General features: G+C 53.7%; 1 protein-coding gene across 6 annotated transcripts in view; it reads left to right on the top strand.

Annotated features, from left to right (window-relative positions):
* SKAP1 (src kinase associated phosphoprotein 1) overlaps nt 1-25,430 on the top strand; it is a 147,528-nt gene that overhangs the window by 100,777 nt on the left and 21,321 nt on the right. For all 6 annotated transcript variants that reach the window (XM_048050842.2, XM_048050843.2, XM_048050840.2 and 3 more), the window contains 5 exons: nt 18,777-18,857; nt 20,061-20,144; nt 21,993-22,117; nt 22,865-22,928; nt 23,954-24,109. In XM_048050842.2, coding sequence (XP_047906799.1) covers nt 18,777-18,857; nt 20,061-20,144; nt 21,993-22,117; nt 22,865-22,928; nt 23,954-24,109 — 510 coding nt within the window. The remainder of the gene's footprint in view (nt 1-18,776; nt 18,858-20,060; nt 20,145-21,992; nt 22,118-22,864; nt 22,929-23,953; nt 24,110-25,430) is intronic.

Below are 25,430 nucleotides of genomic sequence, written 5' to 3'. Positions count from 1 at the left end.
TGCGGCCTGAGCGGCAGCCAGCACCGGCCGTCTGCGCCTCGCTTGCATCGCTTTGAACTCTTATCTGTGGCGTCTCCTGATTTTCGCTGGAGCAGACGTTGAGCCTCATGCGGGCCCTGATAACCTTTCTCTTGTTCATTAAGGGCCCACTTAGTGCTCTGTGGGACTGAAGCGAGACAGTCTGGAAGAGAGAAGCAGCCCAGAGCTTTTAGCCTGGGTAATGCAAAACTTCATCAATAATCTTACAAACACAAACCCAGAACTGAAGCACAACCCTGTCGCTCTCCAAGCTACCACCAAAGCAAAAAAGAAACCCTGCAGGTTTAAGACACCCGTGAGCTGCTTGTGAGCTTCTGTGCTTGGAGAGAGAGAGTTCGCCCAGCTGCATCCCTAACAGCACCGCGGGTGCATGTGCAGGTTAACTCCTTGGGGCGAGGACCGTGGGGGGGTCTGGGGGGGTCTTTCCTCTGGTCCTGCAGCTGGGGCAGGTCGCAGGGCTAAGAGCCTGCATGGCAGCTTTGGCAAGGCAAGAGCCAAGTGATCTGGTTCAGCATGTCAGCAGCAGGGCACAGATCCACCTCGCCTGGCTTGAGGCCCAAGCTTGGATCTGGGCTCCCTCTGCCCTCATGGTGTCTCGGAGGCGGCTGAGATCCCGGGTGGGCTGTGGGGCTCCCAATGTCCCCACTGAGAGGCTGGGGGGAGCTGGGCTACGTATCCCCCTCTCAGGAGACTTGTTCTGATTTTCAGCCCAAAGGGGGTTGAGCCAGAGGCGGGGGGGGGAGGGAAACACCCCTTAAAAATTGGCTAGGTAATGGAAACAACCTTAAACTATCATATTTCAAGCATAACGCCGTAATAAAAGTAACAGGATAATGATTTTTTTCAGTCCAGATATTAGAGGCCCAGATATTGATTGGTTGTTTCCCTTGTCGTTCCAGCCTCTGATGGAACTGCATTTTTTGACAGAGAGTGCAATAAAATGTACAGTTTCCAATTTGAGAGCCCTATAAATGTCATCTCTACATGCACGGTTACAAATTCTTCATGATGTTCCTTTCCTTCCCCTCAGTGCCAAGAGGGTCTTCTGAGACACAGGAACACGAGCTATCTCCCTTCCTGGAGGAGAAAGTTTGCAGGAGCACAGAACCCATCCCAGCGCATGTCTGTGCTGTGAAGATGAAAAGACGTTTCGTTCCCGTGGGGCCGCTCTCTTGGGGATAGGAGGACTGAGGTTACAGAGTTAATATATCTTGTAGTTTTCAGATTTATAGATTCTGGGGCAAATTATCAAGCTTTCTGCTGCCCCTGCTTGTTCAGAGCCGTGCTGTCAGGAGCTTCCAGTTTGGCTCCGTTGGCTGGAATATTATCTTTAATGCTTTTACTAAGAGACCTTGGTACATTTTGTGCAAAGGTGTTAAGAAAAGCTGAAAATTTACAGGGATGTCCAGGGAGAGACGGGAGCGGGGGTGGTGGTGGGTGGTATGTGAAGTTACGTGAGCCCTTTTTGCTCTGTGCTCATATTTTTGGAGGTTCAATTTGTTTTAGTGCCCCAATTGTCTACCCTGGCATGGGTTTCTTCTTTGGTTTACAAAGATAGGATTTTCAAAGGAGGCTAAAAAAGTGAGTGCTCACAGCATAGGAGATAAGGTATCTCCTATGGAGATAAGCCCTTTGCATCTTACCTCAGACATCTTTTGGGAGGATATAGCCTGAGTCCTTGTGCACTTTAGGGTCAGCTGAAGTGCCTGCGCTGGGGCCTCATGTGCCCCACACATGAGAAGAGGGTCGAGAAGAGGGGGGTGACGCTGCGCAGAGAGGCCAGGTGGCAAAAGGGTACGCACTGAACGGCCCTGCTCCTTACCCCTGGTGGCTGTCGTTTGCTGTTTTTATTTTGGTTTTAATCCCCGAGCACATTCGGGGCTGGAAAAGGGGGCTGGATGCAGGTGCCTCCAGTGAAGTAACCGAAAGTGGGGGGAGGCGGAGCGGCCTGATGAATGTGCTGTTCCTCCAGTGCAAAAATAACAATAATCAGTTTTATATAAATCTCCCTTCCACAAAGAGACTTGAAACCACCAGAACCATCCCCAAGGTGCAGGGGGGTACCCCGGTATGGGTAATGAGGGCAGTCACCTTCCATGAGATACGCTCGCGCTGTGACCTTCTGTTAGGTTTAATGCAACCTTTTTATTTATTTCCAATAACTCTCCAATCAGTCAGCACTCTGCCAGGTTTCCTCTAACCTCAGATCACAGTCTCATAACCGGTTTTGGGGCTTTTATTGGTCTCCAAGGTAGCTAGAGCCATTAAGCTCAGTGTTTTGATTTGATGAGAGACGTTTCAAGGGTCTCAGTGTCTCTCTCACCTTTGCCTAAACATTTCAGCCTTGTCTCTATGCTGGGAATTGTGATTGCAGAGCCCAGCCTTGGTATTCCTCAGCTCCCCCTCTGCCGGGCAGAAATTGTACGGTTTAGAATTAGAGGGGTTCAGAATTTGTCTTTTCCTCCCCGTTTTCATAGAGCAGGTTGCATTAGGTCAGCGCCAAATCCCTAACCCAACCCTTTACCCCGTGGGGTGCAGGAGGACGGGTTAAGGTCCGAGTGTCACCCGTGGGTCCTGAGCTCCCGAGCCAGCCTGGATTTGTAGCCAAGGACACATCTGATTAACCACATTTGGTGCTTTTTATAATAAACTTCTGATCTGTAGCGTCCTGGATTTATCACCTGGTGGGTATCCGAAATGTAATAGGAAGCAGCTTCTTTTTCGGACCCGGCATTCTTTATACAGCCCTGTCACTTCCCGCTGTCTCCAGCGGTGGGATGCAGCCAACTCGATCAATATTTTGTTTTATCTCCTTTTACCAATAATTGTTTTAATCACGGCGCGTTCCTCTCGGCTCCCGCCTTCGGATAAATAACTGCGGCCGAGCCGTGCCGCGTTCGGCGCTTCGGGAGCAGCCGGGGGGGGGCGGCGAGGCGGGCACCGGGGGGCGGCGGAGCCTGCGGGACGGGGGCCGGGGCCGGGCCGGGCGGGGGGAGCCCCCCGCGGCCCCCGGCCCGGCTCCGGGCGCCCCCGGCCGCGCTCCCTCCCCGGCCCCGTCCTCCGCCGGCCGCCGAGCGCCGGGCCCGGGGCCCCGGGGCCGCTGCCCCGCGGGACGCGGCCGGGCAGGGCCCGCGGCGGGGGGCTCCGGGCCGCGGGGGGGCAGCGCCCGGGGCCGGGCCCGGCCGCGGCTCCTCCGCTCCCAATCCTGGGCCTCTGCTGCCGCCTTGTGGCGGAGCCCCGGAACGGCACGGAGCGACGCGGCCCGGCCCCGCGCGGCCCTGCCCGGCCGAGCCCCGGCCCGGCCCCCGGGCACCGCGGCCGCGGCCCCGCCGTCGCAGGGGAGCGGCTCCTCGGCCTTGTCCCGCCGGCGCTGACCTTTGCCAGGCCCTTTATAAGTCAAAGCCGGGGCCGTGTCTGGGAGCCCTTCCCGGAGACCGTAAATATGCCAGGGAGGCTGATGGAAGCGGTTGATGTCCGTCGTATGTGTTTTTAAAGACCCGAATCGTAACCCCAGTGTCAAGACGGGAATTCGCAGGATATTTATGGCATAAAGCTTTTTTCTCTCTTCCTACTTCTAGTGCCGTTGCTGCTCAGGGTTACACGAGGGCTTCCCCCTCCCGTCCGACCCCGCAGGGTGCCCCTGGAGCACCCACCCGGCAGCTGAGCCCCTGCAGCAGCCCCGGGGCCACCGCTGCCTCCTTCCCCGCGGGGATGAGCAGGAACCGTGGCCGGGCAGGAGGAGCCCCGCCGGGGCCCAGGGCCCTGCCCGGTGCTGAGCAGAGTGGGAGGATTTCTTCACATGTCGCAGTAACGCTGATCCTGTTTATACATCGCTGGGTGATGCCTCATCCCCCTGCACTGATTCGTGCTCAGCTCGTGAACCCTCAGATCCTTCGCTCTGCTCGTGTCTGGCAGAAGGGGATGGGACCGGCTGGGCAGAGCAGCACTGGTGGTGCCGCGCCGTGCCCCAGGTGCCCCGTGTCAGCCGTGGGCTCTTCCCGCAGGGGCACGGGGCAGCGCGCGGCAGCTTTGGCGCTCTCGATGGGAGAGTGGGGGCACGGGTGACCCCCCGCCGCCCTCCTTCGCTCGCTCTGGGACTGTAGGGTGAAAGCTGAAAGTTGAAGAGTACAAAACCATCAACCCCTGGCTCTCAGCTTGTGATGGGAAATGAAAATATTTGGATAAGCCACGATACGGAGCTGCTGCTATTTACAAACCCTGATCCTGTGGCCTGCACATCAAAAGGCCTTCTTTTATAAAGCGCGCTCTGCACTCCTGGCTCCGTTTTCAGGCTGTCAAGGGCATTATTTGATGTTCCTCTTTTGTTTGTTTACATTAATTAAGATGGGCAAATCCATCACTGTGACTTTCTCCCTCCATGGCGGCGGGGCGAGAGCGGCCGGGGCACACGCCTGCTGCAGGTGTTCGGCGGGTTTTGTTCGGCGGGTGATAAAACACACATTTGTTCTCCAGGTCGTGTGGACAGACTGACACTTACCCGATAAAAGCCCACCCCCGACACCCACCCCGCCCCACGGTGACAAATGATTTTCTTATCTGGAACAAGGAAAAGCAGTGGCCAAGTTTCATCTCCGCTTCCCGCCCGGATGCGCAGGGCAGCGAGGAGCCTCGCGTTCCAGGCACCGCGCAGGCTGGTGCCGCCACGCTCGGCTCTGGCCCGTGGGCCGGGGGCAGCTGAGCTTTCAGGAGAGCACGTAACCGGCTCTGCACGGAGCCCTCCGTCTGTTCCCCAGCTCCCTGCGCGGCTGCTAATGCAGTGGGCAGAAAGCACTAAATTTCCTCCTTCTTTTGCCCCGCTGCAGAGAAGTGCCCCAGGTCCTTGCCTCCAGCATCTCCAGTGCCCAGTGGCACAGCTGCCATTGCAAGCCCCCTCTGTGGGGTCGTGCCTCAGGGGAACTCTGCGATTTAAAGTGCCCGGAATGGGAATGTGAAGCCCAAGGCCCGACACAGCTCCTCGTCTTGGCATGGTCTCGTAACGGAAAGGCTGTAAAATGCTGAGGGTCCCCCTGCTCTCTGTGTGCAGAGGCGCGTGCTGCTCACAGCCCCCGGGGGGGCTCACCGGAGGCCCCCCAGGCTGTGTGGGACCTGGGCTGCCTCCGCACGGGCTGGGGGGCCGTGGCTCAGGGGGGCGGGTGGAGGCAGCTGGGCGCATTGTGGGAGCCGAACAGCTCACGCCTGCTGAGCTGCGCCGGTGCGGGCACGGCGGCTTATAAATGTCAGTCGTATTAGTTGAACGATGAGAGGCAGCGTGGTCTAATGAATTTTGCATGGGACAGCGATCTCTTTCCTGTGATTTCCCTCCCGTCCTTCAGAAAGTTGTCCAAACTCTGCCAGGTCCAGCTCCCTTCGGCGTGGGGCCGGGGCGGTGCCGGTGGCCGTGCCCCTGTCCCAGGTGCGCACGGGATGCCCAGCTCCTGTCCGCAGCAGGCGCCCTGTGTGCGATGTGCTCCGGTTGCACCTCAGTGCTCCCTAAAAGCTTGTCCTGACTTTATCATTTCCCAGATGCCGTCCTTTAACACACATCCTTATTATTTTATTAAATACTCCAGTTTTCTAGAAATGGGTTCGCAGGAATGGTTTGCTGATCTTTGAATTCCAGCTGTTTTTTAGACAGGAGACTTGGGAGCCCGGAGCCTTTCCAAAAGGAAGCAGCTTGCTCTTTTTTCCTGTGTTTTTTTTTTTTTTTTCCTGAAGGAGGTAACTGGCACTTCATTTATCTGGGGGTTTGTTATGACTCTGAGCTAACAGATACCACACTTAGCAAACTCTCACTCTTCACTAATGGAAGATACTTTAATCTAATTGCCCCGTATCATCCCACACCAGAGCCTCCTCCCACGTCGCAGGCACAGCGCTCATCCTCCACCGCAGCGAGCTGCAGCTCGTGGGGACGCTTCCTCCTCTCCCTGTCCCGCATGGCTCCATGCCCAGCTCAGCCACGAGCAGGGAGAGGGGCGAGGGCGCCTGGGAGGACTCGCAGGCACCAGGTCTGCTTGTGTCAGGCTCGCCTCGGGGCGCCAGGCCCCGGCAGGAGCTGGGGAGGGAGAATTGCAAAGGGGAAGCTCAAGCAGACTGGTCGGGACGTGGAAGTTGCAGTGAAAATGGTGTTGGTTGCCCGGACTGAGAAAAATGAGGTGTGAAATCCTGGGTTACGCTCGCTGCGATGAGCCCCGTCTTGGTGCCGAGGCCCGCGGGGTTGCGCGCTCGCAGTCTGGGGAGGGCAACGGAAGGCGGTGCCTCCCCCTCTGCCCCCGCTGGGTTTCAGGGTCTTCCCCTCCCTTGGCAGCTGTGACAGGGCTTGCTCCAGCACGAGCAGGGCCAAGGGGCCCTCGCTGCAGCTGCCTCCCCGGGGAGCCCGGTCCCCTGCGGCCGGTCCCAGCCTGGCCATCATCTCCTCGTCCCACCCCACTGCCCGGCCGAGCAGGCGCCCTGGGCACTGAGTTCTCCCGAGCCTCACCCACTCCAAAAGACTTGTTAAGACGCAAAAAAAAAAAACAAAAAAAAAACTTGTTGCCTGCCAGAGTTTTAAAGAAGCCATTGGACTCAGGAGAGTCCCAGTAGTCCTAGAATTTCTGGAAGGTCCTAAACCAGATTTAACACAGTGGTGTGGTGAGGATATTTTCCTTAATGTGATATATTCCAGCAGTTTTTTTCACATTCTCCTACAGAGCCAAAAATTGGAAAGCTGCGAAAGGCAGCCCCTGTTTTTGTTCAAAATTTAGAAGAGGAAGGTGAGCGTTGAGAGGCTAAGAACTGCCAACTGGAAGGATGTGATAACCAGTGGCCCTTATCTCCATCCCATTGGTGCTGATAATACTTCCTTTGTTAAAAAAATCAGTTGTAAATTGAAAAGGGTTTAAATATTTTTTTTATATATCCATCAAGTTAAAAGTAAATTTATTTTACCAATAAAATTCAAAACATTGCTTTTGTACATTTTTATTTCAATTTCAGTCTCCGAGCATATACTATTTGACATTAGCTGTGAATAAAAGTTAATAATTGCTTCCTAAAAACTGCATCTTTCACCATTTTGTAACATAATACAAAATTTAAGTACCCAAATAAATGTTTGTTAAGCTACATAATGACCGAAATATTTCTGCGTAGAAATAGTGTGTTCTGCTGGTTAGCTAAAAGAAATGTTAAATTTACCATAAAAGCTAACTTTATCAACATGTTTTAATGGTTACCAGCTTTCCTTAAGAAAGTGAATAAAAAAGTACAAATGCAAAACAACATTAAAATGGATGATCTCAATCAAGATGTCTTGCTTGATGATTTAAATCATCATTAAAATTGGCGATTTAAATCACTCTGAGTTAAATCAACCCACCCAGGGCTCCAGTTCCTGCATCTCGCTGCTGGCTGCTCTGCTGGGACCGACGCCACCCAGAAAGCTTCTTTCATCACTTGGGCTCCCGACCGCAGGAGCCCGATGCTTTAAAAGGAAACATCTTTGTCCCAGACCAGCGCAAAGCAGGATCCTCTAATGAGCTCCAGACGCTCCCCGTGCCGTGCTCTGTCTCCTCGCGGAGCTGCACAGGGAGCAGTGAAGTTGAGTTAAGTCCTGGGAAGGCGGGGGACTTGGGGCAGGAATTACTCACATCACCTGCCCCTGGCTACGCACCCCAGGCACTCTTTGTACTCAGTGGAGAGAAAGTGCCTATTTCTCTCCTCGGTTACAGAAGAGAGCCGAGGGAGTTAGCCGAGATGTCTGCGTCTGTTCAGATGAGGCCCATGCTATGCCGCTAACGTAGGTGGGAATGCAACCCGGCCCCGAAAGCCTCGCTCAGACTGAGGCAGGAACGCGCCCAGAAACTGCGCAAGCTGTGTCAGTTCTGCGGAGTTTTCATCTCACAAAAAGCCCCAAACACAAACCCGAGCATGTGCTGGGAGAGGACCCTTGGCCCTGGGCGCAGCGGGGGCACAGAGCTGCCCATGCCGCCTCCGCCCCGCGCTCCTGTCCTGCGTCAGGCCCTTGTTTTGGGCTCACACCTCATCCACACGTGGAGTTAATTGTGGCTGCGGATAGACAAGATACTAAAACCCCGTGTAAGGCACTTAGGACTGAAAAACGCATGTGGTACAAAGCCTCCTGTCAGTATAAATTGCCTTTGCCGAGTCAAATTTGTGCTGAAATAATCCTGAGGTTAAGTATGATCTGAAATTCATTTGACAGCTCTGGCGTTCGTCTCTCCCCTCGCTGGCAGTGTCCGGTGGCCGCTGCCGGCCTCCCCGGCCCGGCTCCCTCGGCCACACTCCCGGCACCCCCAGGGGGCTCTGAGCAGCCCCGGGGGGGAGCAGAGAAGGATGCGACCCGGCGGCTGCACGGGGCCGCAGCGGAGCGGGGCAGCAGTGGGCCGGGGCCAGGGCCCGGGGCTGTCAGGGAGAAGGATGCGGCCGTGCCGCCTGCCATGCAGTGAGGTTTGCCGGGGGGGTTGTTCCTCCCAAACAACACAGCTGTATCCAGATTGGCAGCTGCTCTAGCACATTCATTTTGTAGAAAGGCATCCCTAAATGGGAAGAGAATAATTTACACTGACATAAAGCACCTTTATTTGGATATAACTATCTACATTAAGGAGGTTGGATTGCTCTTACCATATCAGTATGGTGTAGTTGAAGCTCTATTACTCGTATATAAGCTGTTCCTGGCTCTGCTCCTGATTTATTTTCCTTGCAGAGCTAGGCTGGGTGTGTCTAGATTCATGTTGTGTTGATATCAGAAAATCAACGTTTCTTTCGTAATCCAAGGTATGTGAGGTAAATCAACAGGGCTCCAGGGAAGGCAGGGGCATTTTATCAGTGTAAAACGAGAGAAGTGAGCCCAAGGGGAGGATTTGCCAGAGAACGTGCTTTTATCATTTTACGACCTGTTGATTTTACTTTTCTAACAATTACTCAGAAGTAGGAAGCAAGGAAAAAATAGACCTGGGCCTAGATGAAAGGGAAGCGGGAGAATCAGGCCGCCTGTTCGAAATGAGAGTTCAGTCGGACGGAAGGGCGGCTGCCTCGGGCGCCTGCACGGCCTTTCCGACCGCCGCGGGACCCGCACAGAAGAGGCAGCAGTTTCCAGCGTAGACCCTGGGCCTTTAAACCGCGCCGCTGCTGGCTGGGGGTTTGGGGGTTTGGGGGTTTGGGGGTTTGGGGGTTTGGGGGTTTGGGGGTTTGGTTTGCTGTGGCCTCCGTCGGCTGTTGCCCAAACCCGCAGCACCGCACCGACCTACGGGCCCAGCTGTGACCAAGGGACGTTGCTGCCGCTGGGACGAGACACAGTGGCGGCTTCTGTGATTCTGTGATCCTAACCTGCACGTAGCAGGCCGCTGTCGTGCCCCCGCTGCGCTGCCCTGCTGGTGGGTGCTGGCTGCCCCTTCCCTTCCCGCCCCCTGCATCCGCTCCGTACACAAATGGAGGTCTCAAGGGACGGTTGTTCTTCATGTGAAACACGGCTCTGCAGTTACAGGAGAGAAACCAAGTAACAATGAAAACCCTCAGGGAAATCATTTAATATTTCCAGCCTTCTCACATGGGTTCTTGACACTCGGGTCTGCGGAGGGGAAAAACTGATTTATGCCGTCAGTCGTTAGACAATGTGGAGGTGAGGTCAGGCGCGGGCATTCCTCATCTCTTCCCTGGCGCTCAGAGATCCCCTGGGCAAGGTGGAATCAAAGCATTTCAAATGGTAGAGGTCATGAGAGTGACACTGTAAGAGGTAAAAGAGCACAGCCTCCTGCCTCCTACAGAATGGCTGACACCTATATATCTTCATATTGCCATTGTTTCCGCTTGAAAAATTGCATGTCGTTTGTTTTACTTTTTCCTAACCCTCCTCTCTCCTTAAATCCTCTCGATTTTCCACAGTGATCTATAGGAATCATTTGTGTCAAGGCTGACGATTATGTGGTTCAGAATTTTTATAGGAGTAAAGGCCTAAGCCGTACGATGGGCTTTAGCCAACAGGTGTCTGGTCTTTGTGCAGCCTCGCCAAGGCCCTGTAAATTAAAATCACATCTGCCTTGGGGGAATTCTCCTGCGTTGATTTGTGGCTGCTGCGAGGGGCTCGGGTCGAGCGCTTCAGCGCGCGGTGGCGTGCTGCAGGACGGCCGAGCGCAGCAGGCAGGTACGGCGGCGGGGCAGAGCGTGGTGCAGCCTGGCTCTGAGAGCCAATATCGCCTCGAGCCACAGGCAGACCTCGCAACAGCCCGAGGTGCTGGCACTGAGGGTCTGTGCCAGCTGCTTGAGTCCCTTCTTTCTGGCACTCCCGGCTCTGGCTGCTTCTCTGGTTCCCTTCATCCCCATCAGTTGTTGCTGTCAGGGAAGTTCTGGGATGGAAGGCCTGGAGAGGACCCTGGGCCCGGGTGACATGGGAGGGCCCAGGATTGCCATGCTCGGTGCCTCCTGGGGCTGCCACAACCTGGAGCCACCTCAGCAGAGCGCTGGGCCCTTCGGGCTGCTCGTTTGGCACTTGCTTGCTGGGGACATGGGCAAAGAGGGGTCTCTGGGCTTGGACCCGAACCACAGCTGGGCTGACATCCTACCACACGACAGGACTCTGGGCATGATGAAGGTCAGATGAAGGTGAAATGTTTCCAGTGGGAAACTTCCTGGTAGGAAGTTTCCTTCCATTGGGAACGAGGGGAGACCCCAACAGCCCCCTCCGACGTGCACTGCAAATCCCTTGCCTGTATTCAGTCCTGTTAGCTCCGCAAGTGAGTGTTTAATGAAGCCGGAGAACGGTTCCTTCTGGCAGAAGGAGCAAATGTTGCTTAGCTGCACCCCGCATCGATAACCATCGGTGCCTTCGCTCGGGGAGTGACCGGGAGGAGAAGGGTTGGGCTGGAGCACGCAGCGGCAGGGCTGTTTCTCCCTGCGCTCTAAGGCTCCCCCGGCACTGCCGTCCTTTCCCCACTCTTCCGCTGCTGTGATTTTAGCTCATCCCAGGGAAGGGGAGAGGAGAACCATCTCTAATGGCCCCCCAAATGCGCATCGGGGGGGCAACATGCGTGGCACCACACATCCGAAGGGACCTTCTTTCTCTTTCTCCTTGCCCAGCACGTCCTATAGCAGGGTCCTGGCTCGAGGCTCGAGCTGCCAGCGCTGCCCTGCACGCAGCGGGACATGTGAGGGAGCGGGTGTTGGTTCTGTTCCAGTAGAGTCCTCTTGTCGGCAGCCCCACGATAACAAACCCACGAGTGCGGTTAATGGATCAGATCTGCAGCTCCCGTTGAACCCAGCGGTATTTTTATGTTGGCAAAGATGTCAGGATTGAGGCGGGAGGCAGCGGACGGCGGTGCGTTATTGCATCCCTACGGCTCCCATCCCCAAACCCCCCGGAGCCCTCTTGAAATGCGCTGCAGGGGGACGGGGACCAGGAGAGACTGTCCCACGCCGCGAGCAGCCAGCCCCGCGGTGCTCCCGCGCGGAGGTCCTCGATAAGGCCTCAGATGACAGGCTTGGGTTTCCAAGGTGGTGGCGTAACATCAGTGAGAAGCAAATATTTGGCCAAGTGCACCCTGAGGTAAGCTGGTATCCGGTGTAACCGCACAGCGTGCCCATATGTTATTACTTATCCATCAGCCTCTTTGAGTAACGACGTACAGGGCCAGGGCGAGAGTTAGCTTTTGTCAAGCATATATTTCAGCGGCGTTTAAATAAACTCATCGAGCTGCACGTCTCGTGAACTTTCCTATTCCATCTGTCTGCGCCGAGCCACCCGTGGAACGAAATGGATGAGGCCTTCAAACCTTCTCCAGTCCCCGGAAAATGAGCCAGTCCAGTTAACAATAAATGGTGGCCGGTTGGAGCACACATGACCAGTCTAGTGAGGAAGAAAAGAAAGTTGAGCTTAATGAAGTCCCTGTGCCCGTGTCCCTGTGCGTGGACAGGAAAGGACGGGTGGTTTATAACTGTTTATTGGAGTTAATGGTAATAAATTCCTCACTTGTGATGCATTAACTTTAATGTTTTCATTACGTGATGATTTAGGTTTTCCCTTTTCACATTGTAAATCATGTTGTCCCGGTAGCACAGCAGGTCGAATGTCTGACATAATGTTATGTTTGGGGGAGAGAAATAACAGGGGAATGAGTTGCACAGATTATATATTTATATACTTAATACATTGCGCTTTTTTTTCAAGGACTTTAAAAAATTATGTCCTGATGAAGTCTGTGGACGGGTGGACAGACAAACCCATCTGAGCACAGATTTGCAAGTTGCTGTTGCAAAGCCCTGCAAAGGGCTGGTTTCCATAGCAACTTCCCAAATGCACTTGGTGCTGAAGGGTTTTTTCCCTCCCTCTTTGCTGAGTGTGAGCCCTTAGCTAATGAGCTGTGCAAATAGATATTGAGATTTAGTGTTTTTTATTTTGCAATTATAGACTTAGTGATTTGGAAGGAAACTTTTGGGCCAAAGGCTCTGCCTCCTCTTTGAATTCCCTTTTTTTTCCCTTGGTGAAGTTGGTTTAACTTCAAACTTGATGTAAAATTTTCCAGACGGAATAAAAAGCACCAGTAAAGTTGGAGGCTTTTTTCCACCCTCCCAGGCTAAATCCTAGCCCAGTCTGCAGTCAGCTGTTTGCCACTGACTGTCTCTTCTCTTGTTTGCTTATCAATCATAAAAACCACATTCATGGACTCCTCTGAAAAAACAACAATGAATCCAACGTTAACTTGGCATCCAACAAAGGTCCATCTGTACACCCCGTATTTATTTCTGTTTGGTCATTAAGCGTGGGCCAACAAGAGCTTTAGGGGCAGCATAGTTAATTAGGCACCGTGCAACCTCAGGTGAGAATTGCCATTTCTTGAGTGACTTCCATGGATTTTGTGTTCACTGCTGGCTGTCAGCACTTGTCAAAGGCCTCCGCAGCTGCTGGGGACCAGTTAATCTTGGTTCCTGCCTTCAATACTGGTCTGTGCTGGCTGCTACAAGAGAGCATTCAGAAATTCCCCGCAGGCGCTGTCCCGAAGGAAGCTCTGGGTCTGGCTGAAGTTTTGGGATGGGCTCCTTGGGCTGCTCTGCCAGCTGCAGTGCCTCGTGGCGCCGTAGGGCTCCTGAGCCTGAGGAGCACCGCTCCCGAAACTGAACGGGGAGATTTCAGCTGATAATTTCCTCCCAGTGATTTGTTGCCATTGATTTTTAACTGCCTCCTGCTTGCTGACTAGCTTTCAATCTAGGTGGTTATCCTGGAGTGGATGCCTACACTCTGAATTTTGCTTACTAGTCTCTTCTGAAAAGTCAAGCTGAAGCCCAAATAAATCTTCTCTACCGTGCCTTGCCTTTTCTTCATCTACTTTCTTATTTTCCCACTCAAAAAATGCAATAAAATTAGTCTGGCACAAGATCTATTTCATGTGATCCATGGTGACAATTGTTTAGTTCCCCATTTCCTTTGAAGTAGTTGCTCATTCCATTCCCGTCTTTATAAATGATCCCCAGCCGTTCCCAAGGCGCTGAAAGGTTTGGCGACGTTCCGGAGGGGCGGAGGGAAGCGCGTCCGAAGGGTCCCAAGGTCCTGGGGCTGCCCGGGGGACGCGCCGTGAGCCAAGCGGAGGGCAGGGAGCAGGGTGACCGCGCTGCCGGCCGAGGGCTCGCTGTCTCGCTGCGGTGTGTTACGGGGTGGGGGTGTCAGACAGGGGTCTGTGGGCTGCCCACGCTGCTTTGCCTGGCTGAAGAAGCGCGGAGTGCCGGGGACCTCCCGGGGAGTGCGCTGGCACGTCTCACCCGGTGCTGGGTCTGTCGGCCTCCATGGGCAGAGCAGGGAGTCGAGGCGCCGAGCCTCCCCATCCTCCCGGCCTCCCCCCAGGGGTCAGACCACAGGGCAGACCTTCACGCAGCGAAGTTACAGGGAGAGGGCTTAGGGGCTGCACCTGCCTTCCGCGTGGTGCGAGAAAGCAAAGCCTCTTTCAAGGTCCTCTTGATCTTGGAAAAGGTGACAGTGCGATTTAGATTGGGGAACAATTATTCTCCTGTCAGGGTCCGAAAGGAATGCGGCTCGTAAACAGCTCCTCGCGTTGACATGTACCAAACGTCACCTGGGCGAACCCAGGAGCGCTGCTCAGCAGTGCCCATGAGTGCTGTTGGCCCGAGCAGCCGCAGCAGGGACCCGTGTGCCACGGCAGACCTTGGTGGTGGGTGGCATTTCCAAAACCTTTCAGCTAGCCCGGATCGCTTTGAGGAGGCTGGGAGGGGTTGTTTGTCTAGTTCTGATTGTTTTTATTCTCATTAGTTTCAATGGGAAAAAAGCGCAGCCACCACGGGGGGCTCTGGGAAATCGCAGCCAATTGTGCTCTAGTTTGAAATGTATTTGGGTGTTCCCAGTGAAGTCCCCAGGAGCAGAATCTGCTATTGGCACATTTGAGCTTGGTGAATAAGCTGGAGGATCGGGAATTAGCTGTAACCGTCGTGCCTCCGTGCTCCATCCCTTTGAACAGTCAGTTAATGTGACAGCGTGGGCACCAGCGCGGCCCCTGGGCTTGTTCAGCTGCAGCTACTGTGACATTTCATGCAGCTGGTGTGCGTGACTCAGAGACCGAAGGGGCGAGAGCTGAAATCCAGAGGTCCTTGAGGACATGGCGAAGACAGGATGGAACAGGCACGGGGCTCAGCAGCCAAACTCCTAGAAACTGCCCAAAAGATGCTGTCTGGCCAGCAAAGGCGGAGGCTCATTGGGTGACCTGGGCAGAAATCGTTCTCCTCGCCCACCCGTGTCAGCCTGGCAGAGGGAAGCCTTCGAGGCCAAGAGCATCCTCTGGGGGGTGCAAGTCACTGCAAAGGCTGAGGCGCGGGAAGGCAGGGGAAGGAGAGAGCGGGTGTCTGCTCCTGCATCTGTGGGCGTGGGTTGCTGGCCCCACTCTTCTCCCACTCCTGAAATGCTGCAGCTTTGTGTCCTCGGCAGAAGGCGGTCTCCAAGCTTACGACACAGAGCTACGCCCGGCGCTGCCAGCCTGCAGCCGCTCCTCCACGGGAGGCTCCAGATGCAGCGCCGTGTCCCGTGGGTCAGGAAGCTCATCTGGGGGAAAATCCCTGGGGAGCAGCTTCCAGAGCCCTCGGGAGCCAGGCTGGAGAGGCTGCGGGAGGGTGAAGGAGAGGCCACGAGGGGTCTGAGGTGCCGGTGGCTGTGACGGCGCGGGGCTCAGACGGCGCAGCTGCGGCAGGTGGTCGGTGCCAGTACCGGCCTGCCGCTGGGCACAGGAGGGGCTGGGGCCAGCACAAGGGTGGAAGGGACCCTCGGGACCGTGCAAGCAGCCACAGCCGCAGCCCTGCCGCGCAGTGCCAGGAGACACTGGAGAGGGGCCGTGTCCCTGGGAGGGCGCAGATGGCGCTCTCAGATGAATTTAAGGCCTTTTCTTTTCCCTCTGTTTTTATGAATGGTGAATGGCCGTTAGTGGTTGGAACAGATGACCAGGCTATGGGCTGGCTTTTCCATCGCCCAGAGCCCTGGAAGATGCGGTGAGCTCCGGCTTACCTGCAAGCTGTGTGGCCCTGGGCAGCGGCGTCTGGCGCCTCGAGGCTGCCTGGCCCCTGCCACAAGCATCCGAGCGAAGGAGCCCTCGGAAGCCAGAGAGCTTCCATTAGGACACTTTAAAGGACTAAAACCCCAGGGGCTGTCTTTGCAGGTTAATATTGCCATTTGCTGCTAGCGAAAGCCATCTGGATTGTCGCTGCGGGCAGGCTGGGGGCGTGGGGCGGGCAGGGGACCCCCAGCCCTGCTCCGCAGCCCGGCTGCGTCTCCCCGCCCAGGTTTAACTGCGTGGCTCTGACTGGCAGGGCTGTGCAGGGGAGGCTGCGGTGTTCGTCGTGTCCTGTAAAGCTTCACATTTCCAGAGCTTTGTGCGATCTAATCAGTCCTCTCAAGCCCTCCCTAATTGTGTTTGCTTGTCTGAGTAGCCACGGAGTATTCAAGGAGAGCCTCCCCTCATCCTGATCTGCTGGGAAGCTGAGGCACCGCACCTCCTGTGGGGCGGGAGAGACGCGGGCTCCTGGCGGTGTCGGGGGCGATGCTGCGGAGGTGCCGGGCCCAGGGGCTGCCAGCCCGGCGGGTCCTGGCCCCCAGGGCACCACAGCACGGCACGAGGGGCTGCCGACGTGGGGCAAAGCAGGAGCTGGGGGCACAGCAGCTGCCCTGGGCCTGCTTGCAGGCACGATCCGAGAAAGGACGGGTGGAGAGAGAAAACGCGGGGCCGGCCAAGGCTGCTGCTGGCTCCTGCCGCGTCCGTGCTGCTTCCCCACTTCGGTTTCTCCTTGTGGTGCTTGGGAGGCCCCCGCAGCTCCCCCAGGTCTCCCCCTAGGCTGAGGAGAGGAACCAGGGCCAGGACGTGGGGCTGGGGGGAGGCCTTGGCCCTGCCCTGGCTCCAGCAGCAGCAGCGAGCGCGCCGGCGATTTCTGCAGCCGGCTGTCTTGGGGGAGCGGGGGCAGAGGGAAGCCCCATGCTGGTAATGTACTGGAAGTAAATGAAATTAAATAAGCGAAGCAGCACTCGCAGCTCCTGCCTTCCCCCCTGGGTAATTCAATTCGAGCGCTCGTGCTGATGGGATCTCACCGGGGCTGCCTCTGTCACCCCGCTGGGGCCTGGAATCTTAACGTCTAAATAAAAGTTTCACTCAAGCATTTTTTATGCTCCTGCCAGCAGGATCAGCGAGCTGGCGTTGGGCACATTAATGTAATATTCATACTTGCAGGGTCTCCCTGTGCATCCGGCAGCACCGTCCCATTTTCATAATTATAAATGTCCCATAAAATGACATTTAGATTTGCATTAACAAAAGGGGTTGGGGCTTGGGTTTGAGGAGAGAACGCTCCTTTTTACAAGTCAGAAGCTAGAGAAAAGCCTGAGCGCATTTTCCTCGGTGCACAGGTGCTTTCACCCGCCTTGGGAGAGGGAGGGGTGCCAGCCCAGCGCCCCGGGAGGTGGCCACATGGGCAACGTTTGGCCCCTGCTGGCGGCTGCTCTGCGGGCCCCCGAGGGGCCGGTGGGCCTCCTGCCGCAGAGCCCTGAATTTGGGAGCGTGGCGAGCGCTGCTGGAGGCCAAGGCAGCGACCGGCCCCATCTGTGGCGGTGCCAGGGCCACCTGTGCTCGAGGAGGGTGCAGGAGCAAAGCGGGACATAATTCTGTGCTACCCGCCCTGGGGAAATCCCCTGATGCCCGATACAGCCCAGCCTGAACCCTGACGCAGACTTTGGGTCCCGTTCAGCATCCTTGTGTGGTTTTGTTGTAAGAGAAGTAGTAAGAGTGGTGCTCAGCACCAGCTGTACGAAGGTCTGGATTCCCTCTCCGCTCTCAGCTCCCGGGGGGCCGCGGTGCTGGACGTGACCAACTGCCCCTTTCTCATCCTCATGGAGCTGCTGCCCTGCACTTCTCCGGAGTTAGGAGCAAGCTCAGCCCGACTTGAACTGGAGAGAAGTGAGATTTATCCCTGCGGGAAGGGGCTGCCCACGTCCTCCAGGCACCGTGCGAGGCCCCGGCCGTCCTCGAGCGTGCATGGCCTCGGGCAGCCGCGCGCAGCCCGGGACACGGCCGCTGAAGGTTTCCAGCCAGCAAAGAGCAGCAGAAGGAGACGCACGGAGGGGAGCCTTCCCACCAAACCAAACTTTGTGTGTCTTTGTGTCTGCCGTTCGCCCCGAGAGCCATTTGTGGAGGATTTATAGCGAGCACTGAGTTTGCAAACGATAAAACACGAAAATGAAAATAGCCTGTGAGTGAGGGAACTGACAGGGGATGGATTGGGCCGAGAGCTGGACGTTAGCGCGACGCGCTAAGAAAACAAGAGAAACTCTTGTGACCTGGGATTCTGGGAAGTTATTCATACTTAAAAGGCTGCCAAGGCCAGCCACTGGGGAGATGATTAGTGGTGTTTCGTTAGTCATTTTTTATTGTCTTTCAGTACAAGTTATGATGACAGGAGATGAGCGGCAGAGAAGGGGGAGACCACAGCAGCAAGCCGTGGCTCGGGGGCTTCCCGGCCGCGCTGCCTTCGGGGCCGCGCTGCAGCCAGCGCGCGATGCAGAGTGCTCGAGGGCCAGAGACCCCCCGGGGGCCGAGTTCGGGCAGATGTTGGACAAGGGCACCACGAGTCTGTGAACCTGAGCGGATCCTGCCTGCTGCCAGAGGCCCCCAGTGACCACGGGAGCCTTGGCTGGGGGGCCGGGGCTTGGCAGCAGCCCCAGGAGCTGCGGCGGTCTCAGCCCTCTGGGGACGCGTCCGTGTAGCTGTGAGAAGCGTGATCCTGGTTTCCTTGAGGACTGCTTCTGGAACCTGCAGCCAGGACTGGGAATAGCTCATGAGGTTCAGCTGGGTGGTGTCTGCACAGGGGCTTGGGAGGACGTGGTAACGTGTGCGATAAATGTGCTTGTTGAGGGTGAGACCCTCGGAGAGAGGAGGGATTGAGCTCGCGCCGTGGCTGTTGGCATTCGGGGTGGGCGTGCTGCTGTGCCCTGGTCTGCCTCCTGCAGGACGGCGCCTGTCCCCTCATGGGGGAGGGCTGCAGCATGGGTCCAAGTGCACCCTGAAAATGCCACCGCAGGGGTGGGTACACAGTTCTCAGGACTCACATAGGTGGTGTGATATCTCTGCAAGGATGCTTCACAGCTGGGAAAAAGGTCTTTGGAGGGATCCGTGCCTCTCCATTTGGACTTCATGTGCACATGGGTTGCGTGGTGGAGAGGCATTGTGTGAACTGGAAATCCCAAAGCTTTGCTTTGCTCCCTACAGGACTGGAGGAAATCACACCGAGACCTGTTCAAGACACAGGGAACATTCTGAAGCAAGGATATCTGGAGAAGAGATCCAGAGGTAAGGCCTGACAAGTACATCAAGTCTGGGGGGCTCAGTTTGGGCTGCGTTTTTATTCTGTCTGACAAGGTAAAGGAAGATGGCGAGTGAGATGGGGGGGGAAGGCTTTTGGTGGAAGAGCTGCTATGGTTCATGATCACCCTGAGAAGCATAGTACACCCAAATCACTGCTAATAAGAGAGGTGGTCAGCTGGAAGGACAGGTAAAAATTATTTGTTTGGTCGTTCTCACAGTGGGATTCATAAAGCTGCCGCTGTGGTTCAGCAGCTCTTATCCCTTTGACAGACCGGGGGATTTAAGCACCTGGCTCTTAGAAACAAAACTCTCCCCCATCTTCACCCCCTGGGTTTGGCACCTAGACCAGAAGCTGGCTGGGGGGCTCTCCAGCACACTTGGGCACCCAGAGCACCCTCCATCCTGCCTGAATGCTCCAGGGACTCCACTCAGAAGGACAAACAGGAAAATAGATCTTTTTCTGCAGATTTGTCAGCAGACACAAGCAGTATCTTTCAGGCTTTTCTTAGGCATCATACATAAAAGGAGAGCACAGCCTTTATTTATTCTCTTTTGTAGATCATCAAACTCCACAAAGATTAAAACCCAGAAATTGCATTAAGCAGCAGCCTAGTCCTCTAAGGCAAGATGTGCCCTTCTAACAAGCAATACCTAATGAGGATAAGATCCTGGTGAAGACAAGGTAGTTCATAGCATCGCACACATTAGCAAGTTGAGATAAGGATTGTGAGTCAGCCTCAGGTTTATCTTGATTTTACTGACTCTTGTGAAAGCTACAAATTATTTCCTCATCAGTCAGATTTTATCTTGATTTACGTACTGTATGACAGGTGGTATGAGGTAAGAACAGCCCTTTTTTCCTCATGATCACCAGCTGAGCTGCATAACTGTTCCTTTGCATGTTGTAGCTTGCTTCAGTTACAACATAAAAGACAGTTGCTTAAGCCTCAATTAGAGAGGTTTCACCCAAAGCTGTGTTCTGTCCAGCCCACTAGGACTGGCTTGCTCTCCTTTACTTGGTTGAGGTTTTGTATCTAAATTTGCTCATCTAAATTTGGTGCCAGAAATCTGCAGGATTTTGTTGGAAGTAAAAGAACCTTTACCTGCCAGTATGTTCATCTAGAGAAGCATTCAACAGAAGAGCAGGACTTCATGTTTTTTATTCCTTTGTTGTCTTTTTCTTTCTAGACCACAGCTTTTTTGGGTCAGAGTGGCAGAAGCGGTGGTGCGTCCTCAACAAAAGGACCTTTTACTACTATGCCAATGAGAAAAGTAAGTGATGAGACATCCACCCCTGGTCTCCAAACTGTGGACAGGGCTGGGAAGGAGAAGGGGAGAGCCCTTCCCAAAGGGCAGGCTAGTACCTGACAAGAGAAAAACGTAGACAGTGGGCTGTTTCCTTACCTTCAGCTGCTGGGGTTTTAGGTATGAATTTGGCTGAAGTAATTTTAATTCAGTCATTTCTTACCAGGACAATGCACGATGCTGCCTGGAAATGCCCTTCTTTGGGAGGGTGCCGCCTTACAGGCACTTGGTCCCCAGGAGCCCTCTGGGACAGTGTGTCATGAAGGAAAATTATTAGGCAATTAGTGTAAAAATGAGCAAACATACCTTTAGTACTCATTTCAAGTGAAGCTGAGATGTTGGCTGCAATTTCCAAAAGCACTTAAGGGATCTGGATGTCATCTCATCTTGCTCCTGCTGAACCCCCAATTTCTTTTCTGAGACATATGATAAATAAGAGGAAGGCTGTAATTCCCTATCAAGGGATAACATGTAGGTTCTTGTAGAAAGGTATATCTCAGCTTTTTAACCCTCAACATCTTTGTAGGTAGAGAACAAGAGAAGAGAAAGACGGGAACAGAGCTGCGTGTAAATAAAATGACGCACCAAGTTTTCGATTAGCCATCAGCTGGGCTTCAACCCCCTAAGTGACTGTATATAATCCACGTGTCAGTGTGTATAAATATTTTGCAGTCATGCTCCATCAGGTACATATAAACAGACAGTTAATATCTCCAACAGAGTTTGGCATGATTAAATATACGGCCTTCCTTACTCTGTTCCACCCATCCAGAAACACAGCAGGTTAACTGCTTACAGAACACACGGGTACATCCTTGGTTTTCAATGACCACTCTGCAGCTAGGGCAGAATCAAACCCCAGGGGCTCCTGGGGATGAAGCTGGGTCTTTCTCCTTCTTCCACATCTTTTGAGGATCTTGAGTACTTTTTTGTGAATGTTTGCAAAGAAGCTTCCTATCAGCCGGCATGGCTGAGGTGCATGCAGGGGTATGAGTTGCTTGGAAATTTTGAGCAAGACATTAGCAGAGGCAGGCAGTAAAGACGAGAGCTGATATTCTGTCGCTTCTGTGGGAGACAGGCAGTTGTCAGCTACTAAACGGTCTCCAGAAGGTAACAGAATAAAGCAAACCTGTTATTGGTGGTCTGGAATCATTTTATAGGGCTTGCCTTTGTCTCTGGAAGTTTCTGAGGATCAGCAAATCAAAAAAAAAAAAAAAGGTTAAGAGCAACTGCCTGAGTCATACTCCCACACTTAGTCAAGAAGATTGATAAGGAAATAATGAGCTGGGTATCCAGCTGGGGTAAATAAAAGCGCCTCAAATGACAGCAGTGAAGTTCCCTCTCTCCACCCTGGTTGACAGGGGCCGTGAGCGCGCATCTACAGGATCCATAGGCCAATTCTCAAAGGCCCCACTAAGTATTTCTTCCTGTATGCCAGCCTGTAATTCCTTACCAGTGGAAGAATTGTTGGTATCGTATTTCCCCAAGTACGCAGTGGTCTCTGCTTCATTACGAGCAGCTCATCTCGAGCAACCTTGTGACCCTGCTAACCTTTCAGTGGCTGTTCACAATCTCTTGAGGCTTACAGTGACATCCTCTTTACTGTGTCTTTTGGAAGACTTCATAATGTTCTCTTTGGGTTTCCTGGGGGAAGAGGAGATGCTTAGATTGAGAGTCTTTCTTTGACATCTCCCCTTGAAACATGGTGTGCTTTGGCCTCCCTGTGTGGGCAACAGACCTCTTCCGCACCCAGTAGTGCTGCAGGTTTGATAAAAAGTTACAGGCTCGAGAACAATTGTGTTTCTCTTCTTCCAGGCAAGCAACCTAAAGGCACCTTCCCCATCGAGCAATATAGTGCCCGGCTGGCTTTCCATCTCCGCAAAGACTCTCGCAGAAGATGCTGTTTTGAATTAATCTGCCCTGGCAAACGCACCTATGAGGTAGGAACTGGGAAAAGGAGCGGAGCCTTTGTGCTGGTTGGCCACAAGGCGCAGGAGCATGTGCTCCCAGGTCCAGGACACAGGCTGGACCTGAAGGGTCAGGGAGGCTGTGGGTGTCCAAACCTCGGTGCCTGGTAAAGCAAACCAAGAAGCACTGCAGAAAGGTGTTGATGCTTCTCCTTCTCGGCTGGTCCCTCAACATGGACCTTCCCTTGGCACAAGAGTGATCCTGGGCTCTCTTTGCACTTGAAAAGCACAAGAGTTAAGTGAAAACATGGGTTAGAAGCAGTAGAAGATTGGGTTTGGAAAGCCCATTTTTAAATAAGCAGTTCAGAGCCGTGTTAAATTTAAGCCTTCAGTTTGTTGAGCATCCATCAGGGATCCTACAAACTGGTATAATGGAAAACCTGGCCCAGTCCACAAAGTGTGTATGAGAGCCTTCCAGACCTTCAGGGAGATTTTGGATCTAGAGCCTTTGTTCAGAGTCGGTATATTCTGCAGGGATTGTGGTTTTCATCTGAATTCTTTTAATGAATTAGGCTTGACAGCCTTCCTCTGGGATAGTCTAGCTTTGTTCCGCTTATGCTTCCCTGTTTGGAACAGGGAGATAAAGAAGTGAAATGGTTTTCCCAAAGTCCACAGGGTACAGAATGGCAGATCCAAAAACTAAATCTCTTGTTTTAGATGCAAATTTTTCATCTTTGTACATATAAGAAACAGCATGGTAACAGGTGAATCCCTCTCCAGTTCACAGCCCCAAGTCCAGCAGAGGCTGAAGACTGGGTGGATCAGATCCAGTTCCTCCTGAAGGGTGAGTCTGGCAGCGTGGCCTGAGCTGCTATGCCGCGTTCATTGGGGCAGATCCCAGCAGCCCTTCCCTTGGGCAGCTCCCTCCAGCAGCATATGTGCTCAACCCCAGGACCTTGCTGGAGACACAAGAGAGCTGAGAAGGAAATCGAGAATCCTCCTTTCTACTCCTCTGCTGCAAAGTTGTGCACTCAGTCCCCTCCCCAGCCCTGGGAGTTGAACCCAACCCGTTACTCCTGTGTATCTGCTCTTCGCAGAAAGAGAGGTTCTGGGGCTTTGCTGTTTTGAGCAGCCAGTTAAAAAGAGGTGGTTCCTTGGAGCCCACAGGCGTTTGGGTTCACCTCCAGCACTTTTGACAGTTTTTAGAGAATAGTGTCCTGTGATGTCTCAAAAGCTGCAGGTGTTACCAAGTTGGACAAGAAAATTACAGGAATTGCTCCCTGCTGCCATAGATCTGCTGTTCTCTGCTTGGCTGATGAGGGGTGGGCCCTGCCCCACTGGAGTCATTCCAGTTTGAAACCAGCAAAACTGAGATGCAACTGCAGTCCTGTATACAGAAACCCTCCAGAAACCATAGACAGCTGCATGATTTCAGACCGAGTGGTGCTTTTCCAGTTTTAAATCATGTCCTTGCAGATCAGTTTTGTGTAATTCATTGTATCAAACCCTGTGATTGCACTTCCTTTCTTTTTTGTCTTGCCGAAGTCAACCTTCTCTGAAATACCCAGGAATGGGGTGAGGCTCAGTTCCTGGAGGCACTTGTTGAGTTTTGCTGGCTCTCTGGCATTTGCCATCTTTTCTTGGGCTTATAATTTGTTTTAGCCTACTCTCAACTTCCATCCCATTTTCCTCACACTAGGTGCTCATGGGCTGGGTGTGGGGACGGTTCACCCTCCACAAGGTCTGTAGTGAGCACTAAGTATCGTTGCCCAGGCTTTGTTACTTGATTTCAGCTCGCTGAAAATACCAGCAAGCTGCTTGGCAAAGTTTACTCTTTTTCACCGTGCTTTTGCTCTCTGCTTCCTGCAGACTTGAGTTCCCTCACTATCCCATACGACGAGGAGGACGAGGAAGAGCTCTACAATGATGTGGACAGTTCTGACTCGGTGACCACAGCATCCCACAACACTACCCTGAATCAGGATGATGGGATGGAAGAGGATGACGTCTATGAGGTTTTTCCAGGTATGCAACCACATAATAAGGTTAAAACTCGAGCCATGCCTTAGCTTTAACCCTGCAAATGTGGCAGGAAAGTGTGGCCTAACACATTGATGGGAACGAACATCTCAGGCTCTGCTGAGTTTAATAAGCCTCTGACTCAAAGATGCTACCCTGTTTCTTTGTTCAGACTGGGTGATGGACTCCAAGAGCATGCCTTTCTGTTTTGGTGAGGCGCGGGTTTTGTAAATTCAAGTGAGGCAGCTTTTAGAGGTTGTGCTCTGTTCAGCTCCAGTAATATTAGGTTTGGTGAGAGTGGAATCTCTGGGCTGTGTTACCTGGAAAATCAGAGTTAGATGATGAAAATGCTCCCTTCTGGGCATGCAGTCATGGCTGTAACGCGATTACTGGCCTTCCAAGTGATGATAAAATAACTGCATTAAAGACTAGTGCTTGTTCACTAACAGTGCAGGAGGCCTGGAGGTAGCAGGGCAGTGGCTGTCAGTTAAAGGAGCCAGAAGCAATCTTCCTGGCACAGAACCAAACAGCCTGAAAGGGCGACACGGTCTGCAACATTTCTTACAGCAGAAATGGCAGTGTGACATGCCCCAGGGCACCTGAGCCTTACTCAGACACATGTGCTGTGTTCTGCCTCTGCTGAGGTTGGGACTGCCCAACCCTGCACCCCATCCCCTAGAGCAGGGCCCCTCGGTGTCTGCATTCAGAGATGCAAAATAGGTCCTTGTTTCTTCTTATTTATTTCAGAACTTTATATTCATAGTGATTAAAAAAATATATTAAATGCACCAGAAATTTTTATGGTGCCCAAGATCTTTGTCGTGCTATTGCTGCCAGAGGAAATCTCTGCTCAGCGGTTTCCGAGTGGCATCCAGACAGCTGCCAGGAGCGGAGCTGAGGCTCCAGGGCCCCGGCCTGCCAGCACAACGCTGAGTACAGCCTCAGCTTCTGTCCATCTCTCATCTTTCCTTCTTACCTCTGTTTACATCGTCAACTCTTTGGGCAGCAGCTGCTTCTTCCTCCAGGCACACCTGCAGTGATCCCTGAGCTCAGCGGGAGCCTCTGCGCTGTGGTCCCTAGGCGGGTGCGTGTGAAGTGCTGACAAACTGTCAGGCCAAGGGGTTTCAGTGTCCCTGGCTGCTTTGGCAGCTGCGTCCAGCTCCTCGCTGCTGCCAACACCACCCCCGGGGCAGATACTAGATGTGAGATTTGCTCCACGTGAGGCTAATGGTGATCCTGCAGTGAGCTTGCGCGGAGTTGACCTAGGGACAGACCCTTTTGTTGCCCCTGCTCTGAGATGCCGAGTGTGTCAAAAGCTGCAAATCCA

This window comes from Anser cygnoides, chromosome 22, assembly GCF_040182565.1.
Source record: "Anser cygnoides isolate HZ-2024a breed goose chromosome 22, Taihu_goose_T2T_genome, whole genome shotgun sequence".
Classification (NCBI taxonomy): domain Eukaryota; kingdom Metazoa; phylum Chordata; class Aves; order Anseriformes; family Anatidae; genus Anser; species Anser cygnoides.
The sequence above is the reverse complement of the archived record's forward strand: the minus strand, read 5'-3'. Positions and strand labels throughout refer to the sequence as shown.